Below are 27,937 nucleotides of genomic sequence, written 5' to 3' on the forward strand. Positions count from 1 at the left end.
TCCTGCGTTGAAGCCGACCGTGTGCCCCACTGAGCTGAGTGCTGAAGACAAGAGAGGAACAGGACCCCTGACCTCTCAAGAGACTTGGAGCTAGAAGCCAGGGCCCTTTCAGCTTTGGGTCACGCATCCCAGCACAAAGTGGACACGCAGCGGACATTCGGTGAATATTCATTCATTTGTTTAGCAAATGTTTATTGAGTGCTTACTACACACATGCCAGTGTGATCCGTGTGGAGGATATGGGAAACCAGACAGGCGCAGGATTCCCTGGGCTCCAGGGACGCAGAGCCAACTTTAGCCGGCCCCCCTCCCCCTTCCTCCAAAGGAGCAGAGGGTGCGGGTGGGGGAGAGACCAGCGAGTGGAGGCCACGGGAAGCTGCCAAAGAAGCCAAAGCTCGAAGCCAAGCAACTGGCCTAGCTTCTGGCCAGGGCGTCCTCTTCTTCTCGGAACCCAGACGTGGACACACGTGCCGCAGCCACTCCGGGGACCCCTCACATAGCAGGGGCTGGCCTCGCGGGGGAAAGCAGAGCTTTTGTTAAGACGACTGGGAGGAGGAAGGCTACAGGACCTTGCGCGCGCGGCGGCAGGGGTGGCGCGCGGCTGGAGCGAGACCTCTTAGAAGGAGAGAGAACTCTCCAGCCCGCAGCCCAAACTCTGGAGCCTAGCCTGGATTCCAATCGCAGGCCCGCTGCTCACCTATTGTGTGACCTTGCGCGAGTCACTTACCCTTCCCAGGACTCAATTACATCACCAGTTAAGTGGGTTGCCAATAACGTTAAGGTTAGCGCGAGGATTCAGAGAGAATGCCTGGAAAGCTTCCCTAGTGTGTTCTGGGCATGTAGGCTTCGCTCCCGCTCCGTCGCTCACACCTCGCTGGGTCCCCCGCGCTCCCCCTCCCAGGGACGCACGCCTAGCCCATCAGGGCGCGCCCGCCCCGGTGGATTTATTGGCCCGCTTGGGGCGGGGTTTGGGAAGAGGCGAGGAGGGAGGGAGGAGGTGAGGGTGAAGAAAGGGAAGCGGCGGAGGGGCCGGAGGCGCGCGGGGCGGGGCGGGGGAGGAGCCGGGCTGGGTTCCTGGGCCCCGCGCGGCGCGCTCCGGGAGCCCGGGGCGGCGGGGGCGGGGGCGGCGCGCGGCGGCCAATGGCGCGCGGCGCTGCGGCGGGGGCGGCGCGGCGACACCCGGCTGCTGACAGCCAAACTCCCCAACTCCGCCCTCGTCCCCGCGGGATCCCGGAGCCCGAGCCGGCCTGGGGCCGAGGCCGCCCGAGCCGCGCTGCGAGCGAACATGGCAGCAGAATGAGAAGGCTGGCGCCGGGTCGTGGCTGTCGGCGCCGCGCTGCAGCTCGAGATCCGCGTCCGGCGCCCTGCGAGCCGCGCGCCTAGCCGGCCTCCTGGTGGCCGCTGGATTATTTCCTTCGGAGCCGAGGGCGGGGGAGAGAGGGGGGACCCCGCAGCCGCGCCGGTCCGTGCTCGGGCAGGGTGTGCGACTCGCCGGCTGCGGAAAGCACGCGGGAGAGAGCGGGTCCCGGGCTGCGGCGGCGCGGGCGCGGGGATGAGCCGGCCATGGGGCGGCCTCGGCGGGGCTCGCGGAGCCGGCCGGCGCTGCGGCGGGGGCGCTGCCTGAGCCGGGGCTCCGCGGGGCTTCGGGGCCTCGGGCGCCCCGGGGGGGTCCCTGCCGCCGCCCCCGGGAGGGACGAGAGCCCCGCGTGGCGGACACTGCAGCAGACGCCGCACTGAGGCGCCCCGAGCCTGCTCCGCCTGCAGCTCGGTGCGCTCTCGGCACCCGGGCGCCTTGCCCGGTGCACGGGCTGCTGGCGCACCGCGGCGAGCCGGGCGCAGGACTGGCTACACGGGGGTGTGTGAGCCTGTGGGACTGGAGATCTGAGCTGAGGCAGAACCCGGCGGACCGGAGCAGCCATGCTTCCCGGGGTGGGCGTGTTCGGCACCAGCCTCACGGCCCGTGTCATCATCCCGCTGCTGAAAGACGAGGGCTTCGCGGTGAAGGCGCTGTGGGGCCGCACGCAGGAGGAAGCGGAGGAGCTGGCCAAGGAGATGAGCGTCCCCTTCTACACCAGCCGCATTGACGAGGTGCTGCTGCATCAGGACGTGGACTTGGTGTGCATCAACCTGCCGCCGCCCCTCACCAGGCAGATCGCTGTCAAAACCCTGGGTGAGCGACCCCCTCCCCCCTCCCCTGCAGCCTTCCTTCCTTCCCTGCTGCTCTTCTGCTCTCGCCCCCTCTTCATCCCCGAGGCTTACGAGGCATCTACGCCGGCCCGGGGACCTGAGATGCCACAGGCCACTCGGAGCTCCCTCCTTCCTCATCCCCGGCCTTCCCAGCCTCTGCGCTTCTCTCCTCCCTTCTGGCACCACCTGGACGCGCCTTCCCACGTGTGTGGCGCGGAGGCTGGAGGAGGCGTGTGTTCCCGGGATGTCGACCAGGCGGATCGGATGCCGAGGACTGGGCATGGGCTGCTCGGAGGGAGAGGAAACTCAGTCCCCAGCTGTGCCTGTAGTGCCCCGAGTGTGTGCGTGGGTGCGCGCCTGGGAGAGGCGAGTGCGCGCCCGGGAACACCCGAAACAAGGGCCCCACACGTGTGTCTGGTTTTCCTGAGGGCGGGAGACTACCTGATCCGGAGCAGCTGTGACGTCCTGCCCGGCCAGTTTGCTTCTTTCTGCTGTTAGTTTGGTGTGAGGTTAGAATTTGACGATCAGCTGGAATTACTAAGTCTTGGCTGTAAGCGAGGACGGCGGGAGTGGTTAGATGGGCGGGGGGGGGGGGGGGGGGGGGGAGAGGGATTTATGGGGACGTCTTCCAGGAGGTCGTGGGTTAGTGACGCCCGGTTTGATAAAACCAGAGGAATTTAACTGTCGAGCGTGGCAGCTCAGGAGCTGCCTTCTGCGTGGGTTTGGAATGATAGGTCTTGAATTTTTAGGGGACGAACGCAGCCGTTCCAGAGGCATGGGTGCTTTGTGTGGGAAAAGGCCCCACGCAGCCCCTTTCATGTGGGAGCATGTACTAGTCCCTCCTTAATAACCGTGGGGAAAGTTCCCAGGTCTGACTGGGCAGGGAGGCTGGGAACGGGCTCACCGCCCCTGGCCATCCGGTCCCCCCACCTATATAACCCAGGCAGTCTGAACAGTCTCCCAGCACAGAGCAACCGCGGCTTTGCCGTGCCCAGGGGAAAAAGAAGCGTAATTTTGTCCCTTGGCAGTCCTCACACATACCTAAGACGATCCCAGCAGTATCCCTGCCTCCGAACCCGCCCAGAAAGTGTACCGCCCGTCCTTGAAAGTTGGAATTTTTATTGATGAGGAAAGAGACCAAGCTTATGGCCCAGGACGCGACATTAAAGAAGTGTTTCAAGGGAAGGGCAGGGACAGTACCCAGAAGTCCATGGTAATTTATGTAATCTGGGAAGGCGTGTTTTATTTTTATGTTTTAATGGGCGCAGATTAAGGGTAGATGAAATGTACGTATATTTTAATTAACTGCAGAGACCTATAACCGGAAGGTAGAACTCTTTCTTCCTAGAAAACCATTTAAAAAAAAAAAAAAATTAGGCCATTCTGCTCTGGACTCAGACGGGACATCTGATCCAATTCCTAAGGAGGCTGCCCAAGCCTGTCAGTTTTCATGTCAATTTGATTAAGTTTCTGACCTTTGTTTATTTTTCTTTGGCCTTGAATTGAATGTCCTTGGGTTCTGGGCTCTCTTTTCTGTTTGGTGTCATATATGTTGGATAGCTGACCTCTGTGCTTACAGTGGGTCTGTGCGTTATCAAATAGGTCATAACCCTCCTGTGGCCTGAATCTATTAGGACAGTTGGTATCCACCAGGTTTCTCCTGAAGAGCTTATGCCTGGTCATATCAGACCTTGTAACATCGCTTCTCCCCACTATGGCAACGCAGCCCTGTCGGTCAGCACCCCTAAGGCGTATCACCAGGAGAGTGGCAATTTGGAGGACAAGGATGTCCCTGTTTCCTGACCAACTCTTGTACTTCAGCCCAAAGAGCATTTGGTTGGAGAGGAGGGGCGCACTTGATACATTTCTGGATACTTCTGTTCTTATTTGCAATAATCCCCGTGACTTCTTTTTTTCCCTTGACAAGACTAACATGAGTTACCTCTTCAAAGCCAAGCCAAGAGGCTTCAGAAACAGACTTAGTTTAATAAGCATGACTAAGGAATAGGGTTTTGTGTATATGTTTTGTAGGAAGTGTTGAGCTTTTTTTCTTTTTTTAACTCCTGATTTTGCAGGTAACTTGAGATAGGTTGTGATTATTGAAAATGAAGGGGGACATCGACTTTAGATGTGGCCGGATGTTGGTCTCATTCCCCACATCATCTCTCCTGGAAAATCCCCAGGCCACTCCCGTTGACGATGTACCTGCAAATATGCAGCCTGGTGGTCATCTTGGTATGCTTTGCTGTCATGGTTAGAGGTTCAGCACATACAACACAGGAAGTGAAACACCCCAGACAGTTACAGGGCTGGTTTGGCCGTTGGGGTTTATAGATGCTAGAGTTTGCCCAGAATTGAAACAAGCCGGTTTTGACGGCTCCTAGTGAATTGGCCTTCTTTTGACAAAGGCTAGGGCTTTGAGTTGCTGGCCCAGCAGTGGCCAGTGGCCGTCTATCCATACTCATAACTGGTCTCAGGCCTGTCAAGGTAAGGGGTTGGTCTGGGGACCATCGAGGAATGACACTTGGAATCAATAGAATCATAGGGGCACTTGGGTGGCTCAGTCAGTTAAGTATCTGACTCTTGGTTTTGGCTCAGGTCGTGATCTCAGGGTTTGTGAGTTCGAGTTCTGCATCGGGCTCTGCACTGACAGTGTGAGCCTGCTTGGGATTCTCTCTCTCTCTCCCTCTCTCTCTCTCCCTCCCTCTCAAAATAAATAACCTTAAAAAAATAGAATCACATACATCCTCCTTTAATTTCTAAAAATTCCCTTGAAATCCCTACTTGGGTGAACTAGGCATTTCTCTGTTGTAGCGACTTTCCTGCCATTCTTTTGTACAGTTTCTCCAGCGCCCAGGGCTGCCCCTTATTAAATACCTACCCTGTGCCGGGCAATATGGTAGGTGCAGTATGGAAAACGTTTCATTTCATGATGAGAATGGTCCTCTGAGATAGATGTGAGGCCCATTTTACAAATGAGGCAACTAAAATCCAGGGACCCGAGTGGAATTGCTCGAGGGAATACTGCTGGGATTTGAACACCACCATTCTGCCTCCCTGGAGTCCTTTTCTCCCCCTTCCATCCCCTAACCTTGCTTCTTTGCCTCAGTTCCTTTTCTCAGATCGTAGTAGCTCGGGTGAGAATTGTAGAATTATCCTTTATTCCTGTTTACCCCACCCGTGGAATTAGTTCCCTCTTATATCTGTTCCTTTTTCGCTATCATTGCTTCCTCCAGAGAAGGAACTGGGTCCGTACCTGGGCTTCTGAACTAGGTTCCAGCCTGCCCCTCCTCGCCACTGCCTCCATTGTCTATGCTGCTGCCAGAATTTCCTTGAAGAACTTTACACTCGGTCATGTCACTGTGCCCCCCTTGCGTCACTTCTAGGAAGAGTCCCAAGTGCTTGGCATGTCGGGCAAGAGCTGGCCTCGGGTGAGCCTGCCCGGGCTCATATCCTGCTGGCTATTCTGGAACCCCATGAGCTTTCGCTGAACCCCAAACTACTAGTGTGCCCTTGAATGGACCCCTGTTTGATTATATGTCCATGCCTCTGTCGGGAACACCTGCCTAGTGAGGGTTGCCTGTTCATCCTGGAAGAGTCTGCCCTTGTGTTACCTCCTCCCCGAAGCCTCCCCCTTTCTCCCTCTCACCCCTCATGTACCCTGCGGTGGTCTCAGCACCACATGCCCCCCATCTTTCCCCAAACTGATCGTAGTGCATCGCAGCAAACTGGAGGCAATCACTCTTATCAGTTTTGAAGATCTGGCTGGGTATGTAGTGGCAAACACGTGGGTGAAAAATTCTAAAACCTTTTTTACGTAGCTGGTAACATTCCATACCATACATACTGTTAATATACTTTCATGCAACAATGTTAATCTTGAAAAGATACACACACACACACACACACACACACACACACACACACACACATTCATATATACGTACATAAAAACCAGCATCTGAAGGTATCCTTTTTCCTATTTTTGGCTGCATAGTATTTCATCATATGGATAAATCAACATTTATTTAACCAGTTCCCTATTACTGAGCATTCGGGTTATTCCCAATCTTTTGCTTATACAAACACGTAGTGAACAACCTAGAAACCTGTGTCATTTTGCGCATCCACGAACGTGCTTGTAGGACAAATATGCCAGCGGCTGGTCAAAAAGTATGTGCTCATTTCCTTTAACAAAGATGTTACCAAATTAACCGGCGCCCAAAATGACACTGCTGTTTGTCAATTTCCTCGTGTGCCTCTCTCCCTGCAAGCTCCTTGCCTGCCAGGTGCCTGAAGGCTTCTGAACTAGGTTCCAGCCTGCCCCTCCTCACCGGGATGGTCTCACTCACCTTTTGTATCCAGATCAGCACAGGCTCCCAGCCAGCCTTTGGGGTCAGTCAAAACCTGTCTCCAACTTGCCCTGCTGCACCTAGAGTATGCACTGAGCCACACGCTGGCTCCCTAGGTCCACTCGTGTTCCTTATCCAGTCTAGTCTCTATACGATAGGTGAGTGCCATCTGTCTGTCTATATATATAGATGGCACTGTGTCATTCCCTGCTCAGAATCTCTCGGTGCTATCTCCTATGGCACTTGGGGTATCATTCAGCTTTCTTGGCCTGAGTGGCCCTGCCTAGTAATCCCTGTCACCTCCTTGGTGACTGTCCACTCTCCCCGGCTCACTACCCTCCAGCACCTTGGGCCTTTTTGCTCAAACACACCAGCCTCTTTCCTGACTCTGGGCCTTTGCAAACTGGCTTTTCCCTCTGCCTGGAAGGTTCTCCCTCACTCCTCTGAATGGCTATCTCTTTCTGACTTCACGTTTCAGCTCTGATGTTATGTCAAGAGAGAGGCCTTTCTGATCCTCCTCTTCCAACCAAAAGTTCTTTCCCCCACTTCTCAGTTCTCCCTCTGCACCCTCTTTATGTTCTTTGTAGCGCTGTTGCTGTTTGTATGACCTCTTTCCCTTGCTAGTTCTCTTATTTGGTATGTATCTCCCCATGTGGAAAGAAAGTTCTTTGAGGTAGAGCCTGCGACTGTTTTGCTCTCCGGGGTGGCCTTATCTCCCCTAGACAGTGCCAGGCGCTGAGTCACCTACTAGGCACCCTGTAAATATTTGCTAAATGACAAATGAATGCCTTTTTAATGAATGAATGGATGCTTGGGGAAGGCAAAAGGTTACAAAGAGGATGGGTCCATCAGTAAACCACACTTTGCCCTGCACGCAGTAGCCCAGTGTCTCCCAGACACTCACACGCGGTCTCACCACCTGGAGCCCTTGTCAAAAGGCAGATTCCAGGGTGGGACCCAAGATTCAGAGTTTCTGTCCAGCCCCGCCTCCCTCCGCCAGGTGGTGTGGATGCTGGGACAGCCGGACACAGAGATGTGATGGCTCTGTGCCTCTGGGAAAACAAGACCAACCTCGCCGTGAATAATTAAACTGGCAAGGGGGTTGAGGGGGGGACGGTGTTAAAGTATCTGGTGCCTTTGTGTGTAACACGACGACCTCTGTTTTCCTGGTCCCTGCCCCAGTTTCTGGAGCTGGGGGAAGCCTCTCCGCGGGATGGGAGGCTCCTTTGGGATGGTGATGAAGGCTGCGGAGTTTCTCTGAGCTTTGATGGTGCTGCACGTGGATCTTGCCCGGACTTGTTTGGCGTCCTCAGCTCCGTGCCCATTGCCACCCCTGCGTCATAGTGTCTGCAGTTGCTCAAGGCGGACAAGGGCTGCCGGGACAGAAAACGGGGATGGTCGTCATGGCCCCACGCGCAGAGCTATGGCTGTAGATAATCAGACGTCATTTTTGCACTTGGCGGTCACCATTCTGAAATCCCAGCAAACCCCGCATTTCTAGCTCCCCCCTCGAAGTCGCTTCGGGATGTTTTCCTCTCCGAACACAGGGTGGAAAAGGCAACGTGCTCTTCTCTCTTGAGTTTCTGCCCGCTCAGCACTGAGTGCGGTGGTTTGGGTCTATGGGTTTGTTGTAGGGTCGAGGACGCCCTGGGGCGTTATGTCCATGGCAGAAATGACTCTGTACTGTTAGGAAAAGTCAAGGTTCACCAATCCCAATCCATCTGACTGAAATTAGGTGCAGTTGAGTGATTATTTTGCTGATGATATCTGGCTTTGAAAATGTACAATTCTGCAGAAGATTAAATGGAAATGAGAAAAAGCCAGAGGAAGAAACTGGACATTTTGATGCTGAAACTAGGGAGGAATTAAAAAAAAAAAAAAAAATGGTGGAAGTAAATAGCTGGTTTTAAAGGTTTCACCAAGAAGGAAATACACAGGCAATTAGTTACATATTTTGATTGAGGGCCGTGGTGGCCTCTCATTGTAGACAACATTGTGATTCGCAGAACTGCTGGTGATAGAGTAGGTTGGCAGGTCACAACTGTGTGTGTGACATCCTTGTCGAGCCTCAGGTTTCTGGCCAACAATATGGATTTAAAGGTATTATCATAGGGGGCGCCTGAGTGGCTCCGTGGGATAAGCGTCCAACCCTTGATTTCAGCTCAGGTCATGATCTCATGGTCATGAGATCGAGCCCCACGTCGGGTGTGGAGCCTGCTTAAGATTCTCTGTCTCCTTCTCCCTCTGCCCCTACCTAGCTTGCTCTCTCTCTCTCTCTCTCTCAAATAAATTAAAAAAAAAATCATACAAGGTTGGTGTGACAATTAAAATGAGAGGGGGTGTGTAAAGAGCCCACGCCCCCCCACCCGCTATCTGCCTAAACTCAATAAATGTTAGTCTATTTCTTCTTGATGTGATCAATTCTTCAACCTACTCCAAATGGTACTTAATTTGTTTGTTTGTTTGTTTTTAATATGAGAGAGCAGGAGCACAAACAGGGGAGAGGGGCAGAGGGAAAGCGAGAGAGAATCCCAGGCAGGCTTCACGCTCAGTACAGAGCCCGACGCGGAGCTTGAGCCCACGACCCTGGGATCACGACCTGAGCTGAAAGCAGGAGTCGGACGCTCAACTGAGCCACCCAGGCGCCCCCGACCAGTGGTACTTTTGAAGATTTGCTTATCATATTTTTAAAAGAGGTGATTCCCTCCTGCTAGATTCGGAAAGTACAGTTGAAAGTTATTATTATCCTCTTTTAGAGGAAATGGGCATAAGCCAAGCTTCACATGTGGGATTTGCTGAGAATACAGTACTTGCTTCGCAGATGCATGATCTAGAAGGTGCTGATGGTGTTCCCAGGAACTCACCACACCTGTGGAGATTCATCATCCCCTGTGAGAAGGATGCCGGGTCCTCCACGGAACTCAGGGGCAGGGGCATAGCTCAGGTCTCAGGAGGTGCCTGGAAACTATGAACTCCTGGAATTTTATCGTTTTTGTGCTCTGCTTCTCTCCATGTGTTGGCCTCATCACCTGTCCTGCTTTAAACCACCTTTCTCTGCTTCCTGCATCCATGTGGTGGACAGAACGCCAAATATGGTGGCCAGGACTCCCAAATGCAGTTATCACCGGTCCCCACTTCCCCTTGTCCCCGCTTGTGTCTAATGCTTTCCCCTGGCCCGGTCTTTTTGGAGGTTATCTTGTAACATGGGGGACCCATCACGAAATGCCGTGGGGGACCCTCTACTGCAGGGAAGTGGGGGTGGAGGGACAAGTGGGCGTCCCGAGCTGGGCCCCACTCCCTCAAGGTGCTCATTCTAAGAACGCACGCTTGGGCGAAGGTTTTACAAACGTAGACGTTTCTGGATACTGTGGGTTCTTTAGCCATGTTGCTGAAACACACGCTCAGCACTTTGCCGCTTTTATAATAACCGCAGTAAAACAGCGGACAGAAGAAACACGTGTGTGGCCACCCAATGCCAACCCTGTCGTCATTAGTATTAAGTTCAGGGAGTGTGTGTTTGTAAAATATGTGATGGGAGAATGGATAAACTTGACCGGCTCCATGGGGTTTGACGGCCGAGCACCTTCTGCTTGGCAGGTGCCAGAGGCGGACTGTGGTGAGCGTAGGGCCTCCAAGGAGTCAGGAAAAGGATAGAGCTTCCTGGGAAGAGGAATTTCTACCTTCGGACTGCCTTCACGCTGCAAAACTTTTCCCTAGGCCTCCAGCCTGCTAGTCTACCCTGCAAATTGGGGACCTGCCGGTCCCCATAATTGCATGAACCAGTTCCTTAAAAATAAACCTGCCTTGCCCTCACTCCCCGACCCGTAGTCCCTCCCTCCTCTTCCATTCCCTCCCCCTCTCTCCCACTCTTCCCCCTCACTTTCCCCACATCCTTCCCCCCTTCCCTTCTCCCTCCCCCCCCCACCATCTATCCGCCCACCCTGTATTGGTTCTGTTTCTCTGGAGCCCTCTGATGAACACACATTTTGCCTGGATCCAGTCCACCTGGCCAGGTGAGCTGGGCGATGGCACCCAAGTGTGGGTCTGGCAAGACTCCTTGGTGCTGAAGCTGTTCCATTGAGTTCAGCTGGTGAGTGCGGGCCCCGAGGAGAGCACTGTCTGAGCTTTGTCCTCTAGAACGGGAAGACTTTGAAGGCAAAAGATCTTTTTGGTTTAGACTCCAACAAGGGGGGGGGGGGGGAGAAGGCTTTAGAACCCTCGCTGCTGAGAGCCTCAGGGACCCTGACCAGTTCTACCTCTGTCATCCAGGCTTTGGGGAAGCTGGCTTCTCAGGTTTAAGCAAGCTTAGGACGCCCTGGAGTTTAAACTTTCCCTGAGAATTGTTAATGCCCCGTGAGCATTAAAAAGTGCAGGAAAAAAAAAGAAAAACAACTTTACAATGATAGGAATTGTTTTTAAAATTTCTGATTTCCAACTGCAACGGCTTTCGTGGTACTGAGAGGCTCTTTCAATTAGCATGACGCCCGTAACTGAAACTATAGAGTGTTGAAGCCCCAGTGAAATGGGTATGTAGCTTTCACATTGCTTTTTTTATTTTTTTTCAACGTTTATTTATTTTTGGGACAGAGAGAGACAGAGCATGAACGGTGGAGGGGCAGAGAGAGAGGGAGACACAGAATCAGAAACAGGCTCCCGGCTCTGAGCCATCAGCCCAGAGCCCGACACGGGGCTCGAACTCACAGACCGCGAGATCGTGACCTGGCTGAAGTCGGACGCTTAACCGACTGCGCCACCCAGGCGCCCCCACATTGCTTTTTTAAAATAGCTTTATTGAGATAAGCTTTATGTATCACAAGAGTTACCCATTGAGAGCCAATGATTTCTAGTAAGTATACCATTGTGCAAAAAATTTTAGAACGCTTCCAACATCCCCACACGTTTCCTCCTGCCTGTTTGCAGCTGGCCCCCATTCCCACCCCAACCCCCTGGCAACCCCAGATACGCTTTGTCTCTGTCATTTGGCTTCTTCCAGAAATTTCACATAAATGGAGTCCTGTAGCATGTAGTCTTTGGTGTCTGACCTCTTTCCCTTCGCATTTTTTTTGATGTTCATCTGCGTCGTTGCGTCTATCAGACATTCATTCCTTTTTCTTATTGCCGAGTAATCTTCGAGTAAAATACCACATTTTGTTCATCCATTCACCCTCTGATGGATGTTTGTACTGCTTCTGGTTTTTAGCTATTTTTTTTTAAGTTTATTTATTGTGAGGGAGGGCACGTGAGCAAGAGCTGGGGAGGGGGAGAGAGAGGGGAGAGGGGGGGAGGGAGGGGAGAGGGGGGAGGGAGGGGAGGGGGGGGAGAGGGGGAGAGAGAGGGGAGAGGGGGAGAGTCCCAAGCAGGTTCCACAAGGTCAGTGCAGAGCCCGATGCGATGCGGGGTTTGAACTCACCAACCTTGTGATCGTGACCTGATCTGAAAAGAAGAGTCAGACGCTTAACTGACTGAGCCCCCCAGGCGCCCCCAGTTTTTACGATTATCAATAATGCTGTTTTGAACATTTGCGTGCAAGTCTTTTGTAGACCCAGGCTTTTTTCACTTCTCTTGGATACATATCTAAGAGCGAAATTGCTGGGTTGTATGCTATGTATATATTTGCCTCGTATGTACTATTCTATATTCCCACCAGCTATGTAGGGATATTCTAATTCCTTTACACCAGCACCGACACTTGGTATTGGCAGCCTTTTTGAGGACAACCATGATAGTGCATAGAGCTATCGCATTATGACTTTGATTAGCATTTCCCTAGTGACTATCGATGTTGAGCAACTTCTTGTGTGCTTATTAGCCACTCATGTATCTTCAGATTTCTTGAGCAGTTTTACATTGAATTTTCTTCTTACTGTTGAGTTGCAAGCATTGGTTTTGGGATCTTGTTGTGTTGTTCAGTTAGGGGTAGATTTTTTGGTTTTTGAATACTTTCCTTTCTTCTTGATTTTGGAACTAGATGCAGCTGAACTAATTCTCCAACCTAACTGAGATTAGCTTTGCCAGATATTCATGGAAATGGTTCATTATTTAGAAAAGCAAGACAGCCATGTGAGCGGATGCTGATGTCTGGGGCACCAGCATTGCCCCAGGCCCTGATAATGTGCTGAAAATCCTTTTTTTTTTTAAATGTTTATTTTGAGGGGCACCCGGGTGGCTCAGTCAGTTAAGCGTCCGACTTGGGCTCGGGTCATGATCTCACAATTCATGGGTTCGAGCCCCGCGTCGGGCTCTGTGCTGACGGCTCGGAGCCTGGAGCCTGCTTCAGATTCTGTGTCTCCCTCTCTCTCTGCTCCTCCCCCGCTTGTGCTCTGTCTCTCTCCTTCAAAAATAAATTAAAAAAAAAAAAAACATTAAAAAAATTTTTTAAATGTTTATTTTGAGAGCGAGAGAGAGATCGTGCGCTCATGCATACATGAATGGGGGAGGAGCAGAGAGAGAATCCCAAGCAGGCTCCACGCTGTCAGCAGAGCCCAACACGGGGCTGGATCCCACGAACCATGAGCTCATGACCTGACTCGAAATCAAGAGTCGGATGCTTAACCTACTGAACCGCCCAGGCTCGCCTGCGCTGAACGTTCAGATTTCCAATTTGAAGGTGATCTGAGGGGGTCCAGGATCCTTTAGTCGCTTATTCTGCCCAGTGTCTGCAGAATGTTTCTCTTCTTCATTCATTTCTCTTTAATAAATGCCTTTGGATGCCTATAGCACTCTGTTAGCTGTCACCAGCCCACCAGCCGTGCCTCAGATGGTAAGATACAGTCTTTGCTCTTGACCGAAGAGAAGCATACGCAAACACGCAACAATGCAATAACATGTATCATGAAGTGGAGTGAATTGTGATACTGTGAGGCCGGGAAGTGTTTGCTTGAGGCAACTGAATAACCCCCCAAATGTCAGTGTTGGGTTAAGGGTCAGCCACCTGGGTAGCTCCCCAGTGCCAATCCGCAAAGGGTACTAACGCGAAAGCAGAGAAAAAACCCAGGGAATTCCCCCCACAAAAGGTGCTATGTGTGTGAATAAAAGACTTCGAGCAGAGAGAGATTGGAAGGAGCGTCCTCTAACAGCTGCTGAATTACTGCTGTGCTGTCTTCTAGAAGGGCTGGGTCTAGAGGCTGGACAATGTTCACTGCCGAGCTTTGGTTTTGCTGAGTGGGGAACTCGGGTTTGAGGTTAGAGAGGGAAATGAACAGGGCCCGTGATGAAAGGCCACACTGGTCCCCAGGGCCCTTCTCCTCAGGCAGCCTGGGTCCCAAGGGAGGTGGCCCTGCCGATAATGGATGCTGCCTGAAAGCTGAGGAAAGAGGAATTCTGAGAGCTGAGAGGGTCCAGGAAGACCTTCTGGAGGAGGTGGGGCTTCTATGGACCCAGAAGAGGGGGTAGGATTTAAATAATTGAAAAGGAAGATACAGAAGGTTTTATGAAGTAAAATCCTTTTCAAGGAACCATCTGGTTCTGGGACAACACTCTGAGGAAAATTGTGTTTCGTACGACTGACCACTTAGGACAAAGAGTAGTGTAAGTATGTCCAAAATTTACTGGCTCCTGGGTGGCTACCCACTGGCTCCTGGGTGGCTCAGTCCGTTAAGCATCCAACTTTAGCTCAGGTCATGATCTCATGGTTCTTGGGTTCGAGCCTGGTGTTGGGCTCTGTGCTGACAGCTCGGAGCCTGGAGCCTGCTTCAGATTCTGTGTCTCCCTCTCTCTCTGCCCCTCTCCCCCTTGTGCTCTCTCTCAAAGATAAATACACATTAAAAAAATTAAATTAAAAAAAATGCCCAAAATTAAAAAAAAATTGTTCTCGTCTAGAATTAAAAAAATTCTTCTTTGCCGGCAAATTGACTGTTCCCCACCCCCCCCCCCCCCCCCCCCCCGCCACATCAGCAGGAAGTTCCACTTATATCTTTCTCTCCCCTCAATTCCAAATGGTGACAGTCACAGATGACACAGCTCTGAGGTAGGCAAAGGAAACAGCTTGCAGGATCATTGGAAAGAACCCCCTCGAGAGGAACACAATGGCGGCCTCATGGGGTGTGAAAAGAGCTGTAAAAATCCATTCAGCGAGAGACCTTGTTAAAAACATTTTTTTTAATGTTTATTTATTTTTGAGATGGGGAGACAGCGCGCGAGTGGGGGAGGGGCAGAGAGAGAGGGAGACACAGAATCCGAAGCAGGCTCCGGGCTCCGGGCTCTGAGCTCTGAGCTGTCAGCCCAGAGCCCGATGCGGGGCTCGAACCCACAAACTGTGAGATCATGACCTGAGCTGAAGTTGGATGCTTAACTGACTGAGCCACCCAGGCGCCCCTGTTGGGGGACATGGTTTTAGGGAAAGGCCACAGTGGGGGGATGGGTAGTTCTTGCCCCGGGGTCGGGTAGTCAGTCAACAGAGCCTTGCTAGCTGAGTGCCCTGGCTGGGCTTTTAAACCCCCCACCCCCCACTGTATGACACATTGTATCTCTGTTGCTTTATTTCAAAAGGAGGAGTTGTCTGTTGAATCTTCTGTTAACCTGTAGAAAGTAAAGTGAGGCACCGAATGCTTGTTCTATCATGGGCGAAGTTGACCAGTTTGAAGAGGCTGCCCGTCACTCTGCTTGGGCTTGAGTCCTGGTTTTGCCATGCTCTGTGTGGCCGCGGACCCTCTACTTAACTCTTCTGAGCCCCTGGTTCTTCATCTGTAAAACAGAGTTAATTAAAATACCTAACTCTGAAGGTTGCTGACTTACTCAGGGATTTGTTTGTTGGTTGGTTTTTAAACATAATTTATTGTCCCATTGGCTTACCTACAACACCCAGTGCTCATCCCAAAAGGTGCCCTCCTCAATACCCATCACCCCCCCCCCACCCCCCATCGACCCTCAGTTTAGTCTGTTTTTAGGAGTCTCTTATGATTTGGCTCCCTCTCTCTCTAACTTTTTTTTTCCTTCCCCTCCCCCATGGTCTTCTGTTCAGTTTCTCAAGATCCACAGATGAGTGAAAACATATGATATCTGTCCTTCTCTGACTGACTTATTTCACTCAGCATACTACCTTCCAGTTCCATCCACATTGCTGCAAATGACAACATTTCATTCTTTCTCATTGCCAAGTAGTATTCCATTGTGTATATAAACCACCTCTTCTTTATCCATTCATCAGTCGGTGGTCATTTGGGCTCTTTCCATAACTTGGCTATTGTTGAACACGCTGCGGTAAACATTGGGGTACATGTGCCTCTCTGCATCAGCACTCCCGTATCCCCTGGGTAAATTCCTAGCAGTGTAATTGCTGGGTCATAGGGTAGTTCTATTTTTAATTTTTTTGAGGAACTTCCACACTGTTTTCCAGAGCGGCTGCACCAGTTTGCATTCCCACCAACAGTGCAAGAGGATTCCCGTTTCTAATCAGGGATTTGTTTAAAGTGAATACTCAATAAACATGACAATCCTGCTTTATCAGGACTTACTATGGTGAGCTACGTACTATCTATTCACTCTTCCCTTGAGCAGATATTTACTGAGCACCAGCTATATGCCAGGCACTGTCTAGATCCGTGCTTTGAAATGTACTAGCCATTCTCTGTACCCTTGTATGTAGCTCTCTCTTTTTTTTAAGTGGCTTTTTATATGTACATAAATTGAAACTAAATCAAATAGGCAGCTCAGTTCCTCGGTTGCCTTAGCCACATTTCAAGTCCTTGAAGGCCCCACATGGCTGGCTGATGGCTTCCATGTTGGGCAGTGCAGCATAGAACATTTCTATCATTGTAGAAAAAGTTCTGTCGGATGGCGTGAATCGAGGCTGGGGATTCAGGGGCGAACGTAGCACTCATTTATGCTTCATCTAGATGCGGATTGTTGAGAAATCCAAACTTTTGGGTGTGTTTCCTTTTCTCCCAGGAATAGGACGATAGTCTACACAGTGCATTTGGTCTCATGAGTAATTCGTAGAACTTTGAGGTGTGGGCATGACCTCCTCTATTAGTAAGGACTCTATTATTATTTTTTTTAAATTTTTTTAATGTCTATTTTTAAGAGAGACAGACAGAGCACGAGTCGGGGAGGGGCAGAGAGAGAGAGGGAGACACAGAATCCAAAGCAGGCTCCAGGCTCTGAGCTGTTAGCACAGAGCCTGGCCTAGGGCTCGAACTTAAACCACGGGATCATGACCTGAACTGAAGTCGAACGCTTAACCAACTGAGCCTCCCAGGCGCCCCAGTAAGGACTCTATGATTAACAAGATGGAGATGTGCTGGCTGTGGAAAGTTTCCTAAAATCCCCAATAGATGTTGGGAGTGGGTAAGCAGGTGGATGACACCCCTCCTCACCGTGGGGTCGTCACGGGTACTCGAGGTCCCCCTCCTTTCAGCCAATCTGGAGCCCATAGGAGAGAAGCACAGCAGGCAGGGACTTGTCACAGGTGCCTTGGTCCCACAAGAACTGAGAACACTTGCAGCCAGTTCCTGAGGGTGTGCTTTGGGGGAGAACCCTGACTTCACGGGAAGGTTGCTTCCTCTTCTTCCACCAATACACCAGGGGAGATGGGGGTTCTGCCTGCGTGCCTCCTCTCTCTGCACCCGTCTGTCCCTGCAGCCGAGGGGAGAGGCTGAAGAAGTATTAACGCACAAAGCCTCATCGAATAGGTAATTCCTTTTTTCTACTTATAATTGTGATTTTCTCCCCCTCCCTCTGGGGGAAAGCAATACCCATTATTTAAAAATAATTTTTTAAAAAGTTTTATTTATTGATTTTTGAGAGAGAGACAGAGAGAGAGTGAGCAGGGGAGGGGCAGACAGGGGGGGAGAGAGAGAGAGAAAGGGGAGAGAGAGAGAGAGAGAGAGAGAGAGAGAGAGAGAGAGAGAGAGAATCCCAAGCAGGCTCTGCACTGTCAGCACAGAGCCCGACGCGGGGCTCGAATTTCACACTGTGAAATCATGAGCTGAGCCAAAACTGAGAGCCGGACTCTTAACTGACTGAGCCACCCAGGCGCCCCCAAAGCAATACCCATTTGCCTGAGCGTTGCTTTGGGGCACCGGGACTCGAAGTTCCAGCTATTTGGAGCGTGGAGGGCGAGGTGAGTGTGCCTTGGCGGGGGGCGTGAGCACACGCGTGCCCCGTGCCCCCCACAGAATGTCGCTTGCCTGAGGTCAAGGGCAAAGCGGGGATTTGAGGTGACTTGTTACCGAAATGTGCCCTTCGCGGCCCCTCTCCTCGCCTGCCTGAATGTGAATAATCCAAAGTGGGCGGTGGAAAGTGTGATTTTTTTTTTCTCCCGCCCTGTCGCTTCTCCTTTTCCAGTAGTGCTGGGGCCCCCGAGGAGAGGAAAAAGCAGCAGGCAAACACACGGAGGGAAAAAAAGAGTGCCGCATGGTTCTGTTTGTCTACACTTCTGCTCCTCCTAGCACCGCCCACGTGGGACATTTGTTTGCACCGAATGGCAGTGTTCTCAGAGAGTCCTGGGGGACAGGTTTAGAGCCCCTGGGGACGCAGCCTGTCTGACTTCATGTGCACAGCCGTTCACATCTAGGACACACAGGCAGGCTGGCTCTCCCCGGGAGGCCCAGGGGTACCTCTGTGCTGTTTTGTCTGTGGAACTGAGACCTGGCTGCGTGTGTGTGTGTGTGTGTGTGTGTGTGTGCGTGCGCGTGCGTGCGTGCGGATCCGACCCACTGGGCGCCACCCACAGGCTGCCTGCAGGGGTGATTCCGGCGGGGGTGGGGTGGGGGATGTGCACCGAGAGGCTGACACTCGCTCTTCTCCTCTCCAGCCCCCACAGCACCCCCATGGTGAAGACCATACTGGCAGCCGTGCCTGTCACTTCCAGGTGCTGGGCAAGCCAGGGGGATTGCGCCCGTCCCATCCTCTGCCAACAGTTCCCTGCTTGGGTATCAGTTTTCAAACCAGTTCAGCATTTGTATCCACCACCCACTTGTTGGGTGCCTACAAAGGGTGCGGCAGTATTCTGGACCATGAGGGGGTGAGGAGAGGTCAGAGATGTACAAGGCGTGGTGTCTACTGTGAAAGAGCTTATATTCTTTTTTCTTTAAAATTTTTAATGTTTTATTTATTTTTGAGAGAGAGACAGACAGACTACACGTGGGGGAGGGGCAGAGAGAGAGGGAGACATGGAATCCGAAGCAGGCTCCAGGCTCCGAGCTGTCAGCCCAGAGCCGGACGTGGGGCTCCAACACACAGACCGTGAGATCATGACCTGAGCTGAAGTCGGATGCTTAACTGAGCCACCCAGGCTCCCCTCAAAGAGCTTATATTCTATCCAGAAACTACTCCTCACCCTTTTTTTCTTTTTTTAATTTATTTTTCTTTTTGTTTTTAAAAATTTATGTATCTTGGGAGAGGGAGAGAGTGCTTGTGTGAGCGGGGAAGGGGCAGAGAGAGAGGGAGGGAGAGAATCCCAAGCAGGCTCCACAGTGTTAGTGCACAGCCAACCTCGGGACATGAATCCACAACCCTCAGATCATGACCTGAGCCGAAAGTCGGACGCTTAACTGACTGAACCACCTGGTGTATCTTTTTCTTCCTCCCTCCCTCCCTCCCTCCCTCCCTCCCTCCCTCCCTCCCTCCCTCCCTTCCTTCCTTCCTTCCTTCCTTCCTTCCTTCCTTCCTTCCTTCCTTCCTTCCTTCCTTCCTTCCTTCCTTTTAATTCCAGGATCGGTTCCCATCACTTCGAATTGGGCAGAGGAACTGACGTTTTATCGAGCCTCACTGCATACCCGAGTCAGGCGCAGTTCAGTGCCCTCTCATTCCCACCCCACAGCCAGCCTTCCAGGTGGACAGTTAGCATCTCTAGCTTAGAAGCGAGAGGCGCAAGTGTAGAGGGGTTAAACGTCACGTATCATTGATTCTAAGGCACGTGTTTTCACACTTCAGCATCTACAATACAGATCTGTCTTCCAGTCGATGGCATGTCCTAGCTGAACTGGCAGAGGCTTGCTTTCTTGGTAGTGAGTAAAATCCTGGTTGCTCTGGGCCGAGGGCAGTGTTTTTACCTGCAGACGTCCCCTAGGGATGTGACCCATAGTCGTGGGCACAGTAGCCTCCTTACCGTCCTGGAAAACAGGAGACACAAACTGACGCCCTCCCCCATATCCTGGCTTCTGGGAAGTCCCCAAGTCCCGGCCTGTGTGTGTTTATTATTGTCACAGTACCTTATGGTCACCACCCCCAGGTATGCAGCGAGGTCTGCACTATTCCATGGCTGACCTGGATTGAGAGAGCAGGGCCAAGGACGACAGGGGGAGGAATAGCCGATTCTGCCGCTCGCTTTGCACACCTTGGACTTGATCTGCACAGCCCCCACGTGCTGAAATAAATCAGGTCCCGTGGCGGGCTTTCAGTAAGTCATTTTCCAGGGCAGCTGATGTGCAAAGCAGAGAAGTAGGAGGGAGACTGGCTGGGTGATTTGTGTCCTTGGTGGGCTGCGTGGAGTAGCAGAACGGGGGGGCACTTCTAGTGGGCAGAGCGCCGTGACAGGCCTTGCTGGGACCTATCTCCCGATGCCCCAGGGAAACCGAGTCTCGGAGGGGTGGAGTGGCTTGTCAGTGTCCACACTGCTAATCCATCCGAGGTCTCCAGAGAATGTTCCTTTCAGCTTATCAGATATTTACTCACTGGGGGGCTGAGTTTCTCCAACAAGGAGTCAAATGGGGAAGGTTGACTTCTGGGAAGCCGTCCTAAGGAAAGAACCTCAAATAATAACTATGAAGAGACCTGCATACACAATAGTGTTTCGCAAAGCCTGATTTATGTTATTGAAACACTGGAAACAGGGGCGCCTGGGTGGCCCAGTCGGTTAAGCGTCCGACTTCAGCCAGGTCAAAATCTCGTGGTCCGTGAGTTCGAGCCCCGCGTCAGGCTCTGGTCTGATGGCTCGGAGCCTGGAGCCTGTTTCCGATTCTGTGTCTCCCTCTCTCTCTGCCCTTCCCCTGTTCATGCTCTGTCTCTCTCTGTCCCAAAAATAAATAAACGTTAAAAGAAAAAATTAAAAAAAAAAAAAAAAAAAAAAAAGAAACACTGGAAACCAACACAGACGTTCCACAGCGGGGGAACAGTTAGGTAAAGATGGCAAATACAGCTGATTAAATACTTAATAGACATTGAAATTAGGTGTGGGAAGACTGCAGCCTTATGGGGGGTTTTTATGATATAATTGTGGGTAAAGACAAAAAGAAGCAGAAATGTTTCTGTATCCTGATGCTGGCTTTTTGGAAGCACACACATGCACATACACACCCAGAAAATTAAAAGTCTGGCAGATAATAAGCCAAAGTCCTAATGATGGTTATTATGGGGTTGTGGGATTATGGGTGGTTTTTCCTCTCCAAATTGTCAATTTAACAAATTTGATTTTAATGGAAAAAATAAATTTATTTTTCCAAAAAGAAAAAAAAAAGAGAGAGAGACAATAGCATGGGGGAAAATTGTTTGGTTGGGGGTGAGTCTGATTCTTACCTTCTGTGATTTTTTTTTTTTTTTTTTTTTGATCTGGGACGGCTCTCCCCAGGCATGTGCAGACATTTGTGGTGAAGCAAAACTTTGTCCAGCATTGGCCGAAGGGAAAATTAGCAATCTTGTAGGAAGTGGATACATAAAGGTCAAGGAGCTCTGCTGGTTTTCAGGGGGATAATTGGATGTGACTCTGAATCTGGGGAGAGCCGTAGCCTCTCTTGTTTATAGGGTAATTTATTTGTAATTCTAACCGTGTACAGCCAAAACCCAAACACAACCCTGAAGAGGGCTGTGTGGTAGCATTGTTTCTCACTGCCTTCTGAATTTGGCCCAGAGTGGAGAGTGACGCTTTTGTTGGCTTCAGCCTTCCAAAGGAATATAGGAGTGATGTATTTGCTATGTTTACATTTCCCCGTTTCTTTGCGGGAGGTTTTCTACTTAGCCAGACCTGCACTGGTATGCATGGGAAGCAGCTTCAGAAAATTCGTTACAGTCTGCTGGAGCTACCCTCTGGGCCATGGGGATGGTGGTGTCTTGGCCTGGGATCCCGGACAGGTGGTTCTTGTCCCGATACCACAGCGAATTAGCTGTGTGACCTTGGGCAAGTGACCTCACCTGTTAGATCTTCGTTTCCTTAACTGTAAAATGCAGGTGCCACAGTCGACTTACGAGTCTCTGCCAGTTCCCACCTTGTCTGTCTACTCCAGTAAAACTTACTTAAAAACTTGGCACTTACTGGCCAGAATTATTTGGTTTGATAAATATTTTTAAGCACCGTGTTATTACTGTTGTTGCCAGATTGTTGTTTAGTTTGACTATTTTTTTTTTTTAATCTATTTCACAAACACACATAGCTCTCCTTTATACCAGGAAGCAGTTTTACCCTATCTTGGGGGCAAAGTGGCATGATTGGTGTGGCTTAAGGGAAGGCTTTTTGCCAGCTGTGTGTGTGTGTGTGTGTGTGTGTGTGCCTGCTGATGTGCATTGCGCCCTTGATGGTATGGGTTTTTTTCTTCTGTCTGTTAATGTCACTGCTGAGAACACATCTGTATGTGTAGTTGCTGCTACCAGCTGTCAAGCTGGTAATTCTGTGGAGTTCAGTATAATTTCTGGGCACAAATTTATCGGCACAGTGTGTGTTGGGGGTTAGCTTTTTCTGCCATGCCTCATTAGGCAGATTGTGCTCTGTTGCAATAAGGAAAGATGTAGTTTTGCCCAAAAAGAACTCTTGCACTGTCAGCAACAGTAGAGATATTCATGTCAGAGGAATGTTCATGTCAGTGTCAAAGGGATGTTCATCCCAACCAACTCCACGCCTGAAATTGTACTGGGGACGGTTTACAGGAGGCCAGAGGGAGGGGGACAAGAGAGAACGTCACTTTGTCATCCTTGAGTAACTGACGTCCACGCTGGTACCAAGATGGGCCCCTCTACATGTCATCACCCTTGCTAAAAGAGCACATGACGTGACTAAGCAGTGGAGGGAAGCCTGTTGTTACTGTTTGTGACCCCTGGCCGCAGGATGAGTGGACCTCACCAGGTCAGCATCAGGATAACACTCAGGCAGAGTCTTGAAGGCTAATAGCTATTTGCTTCCTAACTCAGATTAGGGAAGCCATGCCATATGGCAAAGACACTAAGAAGGTATGGTAATAGATCATCTTGTACCTTTCACAGAAGTTATGTAAGCAGAGATCGGGGACCAGTACAAAGGGAAGAAGCCAGTGGGGGTGTTGTCTCTGTTGACATGGGACATTTTTGGGTCACCCTAGACCGGGCAGTGGGGATGGCTCCTGTCTTTCCCAGCACTGATTTTTACATTGGGCTTCAGTGCTTGACGGTCATTATAAATGGGAAGGGTTCCTGAGATCCAGCCTAAACTGAGTGGCTCTTTCAATCCCTAGAGAATCTTGTCAGTTCTTCTTTACAAAGGAGACAGTTGGTGTGACAACAATGTCCTTTGTCAGCTGGGTGTTGGATGACCCAGGTTTCGTTTTAAATTTGCTGATCATGCATATAGATCTTTTTTCTCTTTCATTAACATGTTCAGGGACACAGGAAACCTTGGTAGGGTCCTGTTCCTGATATTAACTTGCTCTGTGGCCTGACACAGTCCCTTGACTTTGCTCTCTCTATTCCTCTTATAACAATGAGGGGTTCATTTATGGAGGTTCTCCAATGTGGCTGCCCATCAGGAACCCCTGGGAAGGTTTTGAACATTCTGATGCCCAGGCTGTACCCCGGACCAATGATATCAGTCTCTGAGGGTGGTCACTGGGCTTTGGTATATTTTAGTGGTCCTCACAGTTAAGGAGCTTTGTTTAACACAGTGATTCTCAAACTTTATTAGAACAGAGGAAATTATTCTAACAGAGGAAATCAGGGGGTGTTTTATAGACGAGGTGGTATTTGAGAGAGCCTTGAACAATGAGGAGGCTTTTTTTGGACAGAATATGAGTGTGTGTTAGTCAGGGAAATGTCTGTTTTCCCAGAGAAACGGAACCAATGAGGGATGTGCGTGTATAAAGAGAGAGATTTATTTTAAGAAATTGTTTTGTGCCGTGGTAGATGCTGGATGCTGGCAAATCTGAAATCTGCAGGGCCAGACAGCAGGCTGCAGACCCTGGAAGAGTCAGTGTTGTAGTTCAAGTTCAAAGACCAGTCTGCTGGCCGAATTCCCTCTTCTTTAGAGCAGACCAGTCTTTGTCTGTTAAGACCTTTAACTGACTAGATGAGGCTCAGCCACATTATGGAGAATAATCTGTTTTGCTTAGAGTCTGCTGATTTCAAGGTTAGTCCCACCTAACAAATACTTTCACAGAAACATCTAGAATAATGTTTGACCAAATATCTGGGTACCATGGCCTAGCCAAATTAACACATAAAATTAACCATCACAGGGAGGGGGTATTTCAGTTTTTTTGACCTCTGTGAATTATAGGACGATAGCTGGAAATAGAGGAGGTTGTGGTCCAGGGGAATAAGAATGATTTCTGGGCACTTCTTAATTTTTTTCTTTAATTTTTATTTATTTTTGAGGGAGAGAGAGAGAGAGAGAGAGCAAGCACGGGCAGGGGAGGGGCATAAACAGAGGGGGACCCAGAATCCAAAGCAGGCTCCAGGCTCTGAGCTGTCAGCACAGAGCCCGATGCCGGGCTCAAACTCACGGACTGGGAGATCATGACCTGAGCCGAAGTTGGACGCTCAGCCGACTGAGCCACCCAGGCGTCTGGGCGTTTCTTAATCTTTGTTGTTGATGTTCTGACAAGTCTTGGTTCTGCTATACATGTAGAAGAGCCAGACTTCACAAGCCACAGAATCTGTGTTTGCTCAGTGGGTCTGTCTGCCCGCCCTCCCCTCTGCTGCTGCTCATGTGTGCGGGCACTGGAGCCTAGACAAGTGTCTGAGCCTTCCAGTTGCCTGGGTGGGAAACGGACACATAGGGAAGAACACACAAGGCAAGTCAGGTCTGGAGAAAAACCCGTGTGTGGTGCTCTGGAGCAAGCATTCCGTCTCACTGTCTTGTGATTTGAATCATCTGGAAAAGGGGAAGAGGAATGGGGGCAAAAATACTTAAATATCTAGAGACAAGGATCCCACTATAATGAGAGGGCCCGACGTTCTCTGACTTTGACCCTTAGGAAGGAATACATTTACACTGTGGCCGAGTGGATATACAACTATGAATACATAGATATAGATAATGTGTGTATGTGTATCAATAAAATTGCATACAACCGAATAATTACCTGGCATTACCCGTATTTCATTGGCAAATGATGCACTATGATATTTTCTATTCTCTTCTATTTCATTATGGATAAGGAAAGCGGACTCTGTCCCACTGAACCGATTTCATGATGCTTCATGGGTGGAAACCTGCAGTAAAAATGAGACCCAGACCCGGGAGGAGTGAAAGAACTTAGAGAGTCTTGTGATTCTAAGTGGCTCTGTCCACTAGAACTTTCTGTGATGATGGAAATGTTCTGTTCTGCCCTGTCCAACACAGGCCCCATGTGTCTGTTGAGCACATGAGCCATGGGCAGGCAAATGAGGAAGTGAATATTATCTTTTATTCCATTTTATTTTTGTTTTTAATGTTCATTTATTTTTGAGAGAGAGAAAGAGAGCGACCGAGCAAGAGGGGGAGGGGCAGAGAGAGAGGGAGACACAGAATCCGAAGCAGGCTCCAGGCTCTGAGCCATCAGCCCAGAGCCCGACGCGGGGCTCGAACTCACGGACCGCGAGATCGTGAGCTGAGCCGAAGTCGGACGCTTAACCGACTGATCCACCCAGGCGCCCCTATTTTATTCCATTTTAATTGATTTAAGTGTGAGTAGCTGCGTCTGGCTGGTGGCTCCCGTGCTGGACAGCGCACACCTGGGATACCGCCCTGCTTCTGCCTCTAACCAGCTGTAGGGCAGTGAGCCCCCTCCCTCGCCATACGCCCTGGTCCCACACCCCCAGGCCTTGGGTGCCGCATCTATAAACTGGGATGCTGGACTCCGTGATGGCCACCGTGCCTGCTAGCTCCAGCTTTCTGGATTCTGGTGGCCAGGAAAGCCGGGCTGGATGCTGACGTGGGGCGTACAAGTTAATTGAGCGCCCTGGGCGGTGTTACAGGTAACGCGCTCTGCATTTTTAAATGCTCCTTAAGAAACCTTTCCCTTCTTCCCTTACAGTTGCTTAACCGCTCACCCGTGTGACTTGACAGTCTGAAAAGAGAGATGCTTTCTGCTTAATGAAATCTTAGCGGTTCATCCTCACAGACTTGCTGAGCTCCGCCGGTGGCATCTGTAACCCGAACACGAGGTGGTCCGCTCTCTCCCCTCTCCAGACCAGGTGTCTGGGCCCAGAGGAACACGGCAGTGGGAATTTGGGTGCATCGGTTAACCGTCAGGGTGGGTGCGCGTTATTTTTGGGGCATGTGGTTTACACAGCTGGTGATTATGTTCGAGGAGGACAGAATTTGTTTAAATTCTAGCAGTTGGAGTTTCAAAAGGCCCATTATTTCGCTGACCTCAAGGCCTGGCTGGGAAAATTAGGGGCCCAGGAAAGGACTGAAGAAGAGGTGATTTCTTCCTCTCTCTTTCTCTCCCCCTCCCCCCCCCCCCCCCCCCCCCAAAAAAAAGCTCCGGGAATCAACCTTGACTCAGGATGGGTTTGGGGCAGGTAACAGCTCATTTTACTTTTCGGAAAGTGATTTCTTCTCCCAGGTGCTTGCTGTTGACCGGACTGGAGGTGAGCTCGGTGAGAAGCTCACAGCCCGGTGATTTGTGCTGAGCCCGGCGGCGATCGGAGAGGTTCTGCCAGTAGATTTTGGCTCTGATGGGAAGGGTTGAAAGAGAGGCCGAAATTCTAGGAAAGGCCCTAAATAACCAGCCCCTGGTTGGAATTAAATGGCCCCAGGCTGCCGGGAGCATTCATCTGGTTTCTTCCTTGCTTTCTCTGTGTGTGCATAAGCCCACCAGGCTTGCTCCTGTCACAGCACTGAGCCAGAGCCGCTGGGGAAGGAGGGAGGGTGCCCCCCTCCCCCTACCTGAGAGGGATGGGCTGTGTCTGCCCCCCCCCCCCCCACCAGGTCCGGCCGTGTGCAGACCTTGCCACAGTGCCATCCGAAGTGCCCTGGGTGTCCTGTGTCAGCCCTCACAGCTGTGACTCCGTTGACTAATGAGCCAAAGCAGCCTTCCCCACCCCCCCCACCCCCCGCCTTGTTTTTCCATCCACTGTCAGCTCACACCTTCCACCCTCCAGAGCAGGGCGGCACCACTCTGCCCCCACACGCCCGCACGCCCGCCCGGTTCTCCTCCAGCAACTGTTTCCTGTTGGCTGAATCTGTGAGCGGTGTGCTGCTGTCTTCCTCCTTCATCTGGTTCTCACGGGGCACACCCCTCTCCCCCACCGAAGATTCCCTCCCCCTGAGTCCAGAGAGCAAGAAGCCTCCTTCTCCATCCGTCCATCTCGCCCCACAGCCCCCCCATCTCCCCCAGAAAGCACAGAAGCCAGGCTCAGCCGCCACCAAGAAAGCAGGCAAGGGGAGGACCGGCCTGCCCACCTCTCGGAAGGTTGCCAGCGTGTGCCCCATGTACCGTCTGCGTGTACCAAGGAGGGTGTAGCGAGTCACCAGGACCCCGGGACACAGCAGGCCGCACTCAGCTTGTCAGGCCTGAAGTTGCCTGTGCAGCAATTAAAACAAATTTTTTTTGAATCTGTATTTATTTTTGAGAGAGAGAGAGAGAGAGAGAGGGAGGGAGACACAGAATCCAAAGCACGTTCCAGGCTCCGAGCTCTCAGCACAGACCCGCACGCAGGGCTTGAACTCACCAACCGAGAGGTCATGACCTGAGCCGAAGTCGGATGCTTCACCGACGGAGCCACCCAGGCGCCCCGAGAGGCAGCGCAGCAATTTAATAGCCCAGACGGCTGGTTCTGACTCTGGCCGGTTCCCAGCTGTGTAACGTTAGGCAGGTTACTTAACCTCTCTTTTTCTAGCCGTGAATGAAGAGAATTGACTTCCTCAGAGTGTGGTGGTGAGAATTAAGCGAGATGCCCGCACGTGGCAGACATTTGTTCTTGTGGCAAAACGGGCTGCATTTATGTCGGGGGGGGGGGGCGGGGATCTGACAAACCCATCTCCCATGCTACCACTGCGCCATTTTGACGTTGGGAAATCAAAGATAGACGTTACACAAAAACAGAACAAAGCGGGGGCACCTGGCTGGCTCAGTCAGTGGGACTCTTGAGCTCGGGGTTGTGAGTTTGAGCCCCACGTAGGGTGTAGAGATTACTTAAAAATAAAACCTTAGGGGCGCCTGGGTGGCGCAGTCGGTTAAGCGTCCGACTTCAGCCAGGTCACGATCTCGCGATCTCGCGGGATCTGGCGATCTCGCGGTCCGTGAGTTCGAGCCCCGCGTCGGGCTCTGGGCTGATGGCTCAGAGCCTGGAGC

General features: G+C 51.2%; 1 protein-coding gene and 1 long non-coding RNA gene across 4 annotated transcripts in view; both read left to right on the plus strand.

Moving 5' to 3' along the window:
- Positions 1-1,146: 1,146 nt before the first annotated feature.
- GFOD1 (Gfo/Idh/MocA-like oxidoreductase domain containing 1) overlaps positions 1,147-27,937 on the plus strand; it is a 120,234-nt gene continuing 93,443 nt past the window's right edge. The window contains exon 1 of one of the 3 annotated variants that reach the window (XM_025917191.2): positions 1,147-2,170. In XM_025917191.2, the coding sequence (XP_025772976.1) occupies positions 1,918-2,170 (253 nt within the window). In that variant the 5' untranslated portion in view covers positions 1,147-1,917. The other 2 variants (XM_086706258.1, XM_086706259.1) reach the window with 2 other exon arrangements.
- On the plus strand, positions 2,774-8,819 carry LOC147580756 (uncharacterized). The gene is made up of 2 exons (XR_015251059.1): positions 2,774-6,582; positions 7,722-8,819. It is a non-coding gene; the product is annotated as an uncharacterized LOC147580756 (long non-coding RNA).

This window comes from Puma concolor, chromosome B2, assembly GCF_028749965.1.
Source record: "Puma concolor isolate L17-30 chromosome B2, mPumCon1.1.hap2, whole genome shotgun sequence".
Taxonomy (NCBI): domain Eukaryota; kingdom Metazoa; phylum Chordata; class Mammalia; order Carnivora; family Felidae; genus Puma; species Puma concolor.